This window comes from Phalaenopsis equestris, unplaced genomic scaffold, assembly GCF_001263595.1.
Source record: "Phalaenopsis equestris unplaced genomic scaffold, ASM126359v1 Scaffold000002, whole genome shotgun sequence".
Lineage (NCBI taxonomy): Eukaryota > Viridiplantae > Streptophyta > Magnoliopsida > Asparagales > Orchidaceae > Phalaenopsis > Phalaenopsis equestris.
Window position 1 is genome coordinate 36,773,069 of NW_018164444.1, and position 4,745 is coordinate 36,777,813.

Sequence of the window (4,745 nt, forward strand, 5' to 3'; positions counted from 1 at the left end):
TCAAAACGCATAAGCTGTCAAAACGCAGTTTACCCAAACAGTCCAAATGCATATTCAAAATGCCACCGCACCAAATAAAGCGCCCCAAACGAACCCTTAATGTCACTCGATAACTTCCAAATAGTGTGCGTGCAGTAAATTGTCTCATTTTATTAATGTTCATATTGTATATCGAGTACTTTATCATTAATTTTTTATAAATGATGATTATTTACTAAGTTTGGCTCTTCAAACTCAATTATTCATGTTTTTAATTTATCTATCGGTTGTTATATTTCTGTTGGGTTCAAGTAATTTCATTTTTACAGTTGTTTTCTTTCTGTTCTTTTTTTTTTTTTTTATTGTTGTTCTACTTTCTTGCTGAATAATAGTTGTATTTTAGTAATTGAATAAAATTTTATATTTCTCTACTTATTTTTGTTATTTATGTTGTTTGTATACTAATTTTTTCTTCTTGAGTACAAAATACATTCATATTTTTTCATCAAACATTGTGTTATTGGGTTGTAACACCTTCCGGATCCGAAACACATGATAAAAAGAATGTAACTTTAACTTTTGCTCTCAATCCTTGTACTGAATGATATCTCACATAATCCACACTCCCTTTGGCAATCTAAGACCGACAAAACCAGTTGGATCAATCCCCAACTACGAAGCAATTCTCACCTTTCCTAACACTCACCAACTACAAACCTATTTCATCACCAATTCCTCATTAAAAGAACTCACCATCACTCCCATATTTTACAAACAATCATACCCCAAGCTCAAGAATTTATATAAGATTAACTAATTCCATGCCACATGTGACCTACCGTGGCAGCTTTAGCTGTCTGCTTCATGATTCTCAAGGCTAGTGCTCCATTATTTTTCAATACTTACCTCATATAATAAGTCAGTTCTTCTCAATCATGACACCACTGTCTTTGTTAGCAACTCCTGAAGCATCTTTCTGCTCCCACACTTGTATCTCATTGGCTGCAGAACTGACTTTGGTTTCTCATGCTTATAGATTACAGTAAAATAATATTCTCGTGGGGGGGTTTTTTGAAAAAGTACCTTAAAGCACCTTGTTGCGTCCTCAGATTGGAGTGTGGAGATTCCTGTTTGCTTATATTTAAGAGAGCTGAAGGTTTTGTGTGGGGCATATGCAGAGGAAGCTGAGACTGTTGAGAGCTTTGACATTTCAAGTCTTATAAGTAAGAATCTGTACTCTGTCATTGATTTTGATGCTCAAGTTCTATTTTTTCTTAGGATCTCTGTTGTTTTCTTCATAAGAAACTGATTGATTTTTACAGAAGTTATCTATATAGATCCGGAAGTTTTTATTTTCTCTTTTTAAGTTATGAGCAAATTCAGCCACAGAGATAAAAATTGTAGTAATTGTATACTAATTGACTCTAGATAAATAGTTTATTTTATTTTCTTAATATGCTTTTAAAAATAATATTTTGCAGCCCTTAGGACTGTTACTATATCATGAGAAAGCTTTAGCAGACCCTACGAAATTTAAGAGCTGGCTTGAAGCTTATTCGAAATATCTAAGAATTAAATGCTTTACAGAAGGATTAGGCAATGCAATCATTGAACTTTAAAATTAATGTGGGCGACAGCTTAGATCTTTAAGTTGTTATCAAAATCGTAGTTTTAATATCCCACCCGCATCAAAATTGTGCTTTCCTCACACCTAACCTTGAAAAAGAAAAAAAAAACTTAAAACTTTATGAATAATAATACCACAGATTCATATTTCAATATTCACTGCCATTTTTTATAAACATGAGTTTCTGAGCATAGTTCATGAAATTTATTAACGAGTTGTTGATTCATTTTCAGCAAAATTGACAGATTTGAGAAGAAACTGAATCAGGAAAATTGCAGAACTGTTCAACTCTTTGGAGAATATCAGGCAATAAGTTCAAGCAATCTAAGAAGCAGAAAATGGAGAAAATTCTGAAACAGCACGATAAGGAAAGAATGAAGAGAGCAATTCTAGAGCAGGAAGAGACCTTCAGGCAACAGGTAAGCATTCAGTTTGAATCACTTTAGGCACGTTTGATTACGCTTTTTACTGTAAAAATGCGGTTTTTAAAACATTTCGGTATGCGGAACTGTTTTTAAAGCAAACAGCTTTTTCTTTTAAAGAAAAAAGCTGTTTTTACCATGAAATTTCAAAACTGTTCTATGTGACAACTTTTCAACAACTTCTCACCAAGTTTTATAAAAGGATAAATCTTTTTCGATCATTTGCTTTCTAAATAAAAAAAAAAGTTTTTTTTTTTTTTGTGTTGAATCGATCAGGTGCATGAACTCCATAGACTCTACCGAGTGCAGAAACAGTTAATGAAGGAGATGAAGATGAACAGGCTGAAGAAAGATCAATGGAATCCAACGCCTCGTCTGATACTCGATTTAGAGCTGCCAGCAGAAGATTATATCCAATACAGTGATGAGAGAGAAATAGAACTGACTCTCGCTGTTGGAAGCAGTAGGAGGAAGCAGAGAGAAGACCAGAAATCAAATACTTCAGATTCTGCAGGTAGTTTTTCTTCCTCATCTGTTGAGTCAGGAAGTTTGAAGTTATTAGGCCATGATTGGGGAATGTCTAAGGTGACAGAGATGTACTTGGCTTCACATAGAGAGATGAACAATGGCTTTGATGATGAGAATGAGATGAGGCGAGACAGGGTTCAAAAGCAACAATGGCTTCTTCCATGTTTAAGTCTGACCATGAGTTAGAGCTCCTGTAGCTTGCTTATTTTCCAGTTTCTCAATCAATCAAGTTTAAATTCAAGCATGCATGTTCTTTAACTTCTCGATTTTCCTTTTTTTTTTTCCTTTTTTTGTTTCTCATAAAGTATATATAATCAAATTTATCATATTTATCGTGCTATAAAATAGTTCTCTTTTTCTAGGATGACAATCAAATTATTATTTTTGTGCAAGAGAAATATAGTAAAGCTAAATCTGATCAATAGAATTATCTGCCAAGATCAGCAAAAGCATAAGATGAAGTTTTGGACGAAATTTAAAGCATAAGATGAAATTACATTCGTCGTGAAGGATGCATAAGGCAAAATTTTGATCTTGTAACTTAAACTTATAGGACTACAAAGAAAATATTATGTTTGTTGTCTGGACTAGATGTGTCAATAACGATGTGAATCGCACCATATCATGCGGATCTCATCATGCCGTTGTTTACATGGTGTGGTGTGATTCGCTCGGTCATCTCTAGATAATCATGCCATCGTTCGCACATCCAGTTCAGCCATTCATTCCGATTTGACTATTTACTCTATGAAGGGTGGTTTCTATTTGAGGAAAAAGGGGGGGATTGAGAAAATGTCGAATATTGTTAGGTAGCCATCAACATTATTATTATATTAGATTTGATACCAGCCCTCCTTGGTTGGCCTCATTATTTTTATGAGTTTTGATATCTTTGCAAAAGTGGAAATAAAAATTAAAGTCTCCGAAGATATATCAGATAAAGTTCGGCTACAGGTTGAAAAGTTTATCTTCAGATTAAAAGTGAGAAAGAGATGGTCCAAAGCGAAAATGACTTGTACATGAATAAACCGTTCATTTCTTTAATGTCTGTATATATATATATAAACCCGTCCATTTTAATTTTATTAATGATGTGAATATTTTTTTATTTATGAATTAAATTGAAATATAATGTCAATAAATTAGAGAAAAAAAAAGTAGATGAAAATTAATAAGGCAATAATTCATGCAAAAAAAAAGTAAATTAGATCCTAAATAACATTTAAAATTAATAAATAAAAATGTCAATTCAATGAATTTTGAATTAATACAGTTTGATATTCATCAAAGAAATTACCTAAAGCATTTTTGTATGGTTTTATTCATTTATGTATTTATTAAAACCTTAGGTTTGAGGTATGTTATATTACATTGAAGCCTGGAAATGGAGTGAAAATGGGACATATATTACGTATGTTTCACGAAAAATTATTACATACTGATAGCGCATGCAGAGATGCATGCGCTGTCCGAACTCGATCGTCGATCACAGCAAAATTATATTTCAGTGGGCCATATTTCTTTAAAACAAAAAAATTGTTATCGACGGCCAAATTAGACAACGCATGCATCTCTGCATTTGCTACCCGTATGAAATAATTTCTCATGTTTCACACCTAATATTTTTCCATGGAAACAAGTATCAAAATCAAGTTATCTCTGGCTTAAGCTTTGTTAACCTTGATTAATTAACTTCAATCTTTAACTTGACCTCAATTTTGACAATTCAAATCAGTCCAAATGCTGACTTAATCATTAATAATGACAATAATAATTTCATTTGACATAATTGTTATAATAAAACGATTAAGAACTAAAAGTTTGTGAGAGTAAAAAAAAAAATTAAATAATAGAATTTTCAAATATTTTAATTATTTATACTTAACCCTATAAACTCTAATTTAGTCCAAAAATATTTAATATAGCATCTCTAATTAAGACGAGTTGGCCTCTGAACCTAGCCATAATTGGCTCAAATTTTTACTTAATTAAGCCCGGTTCAACAGCCATGAACCAAGCCAAACATGAACAAAATCAAGCGCTGCACCTCAAAATCAAGATAGTTGGGAGCTTAAGAAAACCAAAAGGCTAAAGCGAGCCGAAAGTGTAGATAAAATACATACTTTGGATTTCTGAACCCTGGCAGCAGAAATAATACCTGCTTTTCTGGCCCAAAACAAGTGTCTATG

The 4,745-nt window shown here is 32.5% G+C and overlaps 1 protein-coding gene across 2 annotated transcripts; it reads left to right on the top strand.

Annotated features, from left to right (window-relative positions):
- The first annotated feature begins 922 nt into the window (after nt 1-922).
- On the top strand, nt 923-2,845 carry LOC110038412. 2 transcript variants are annotated; one of them, XM_020743264.1, is made up of 4 exons: nt 923-1,202; nt 1,840-2,025; nt 2,305-2,542; nt 2,621-2,845. In XM_020743264.1, the coding sequence occupies exons 2-4, from the start codon at nt 1,945-1,947 to the stop codon at nt 2,740-2,742; spliced, it is 441 nt and encodes a 146-aa protein (XP_020598923.1). In that variant the 5' UTR covers nt 923-1,202; nt 1,840-1,944; the 3' UTR covers nt 2,743-2,845. The 2 variants fall into 2 exon arrangements, with proteins under 2 accessions (XP_020598923.1, XP_020598915.1); XM_020743256.1 differs by having other exon boundaries at nt 928-1,202; nt 2,305-2,842.
- The last annotated feature ends 1,900 nt before the right edge of the window (nt 2,846-4,745 follow it).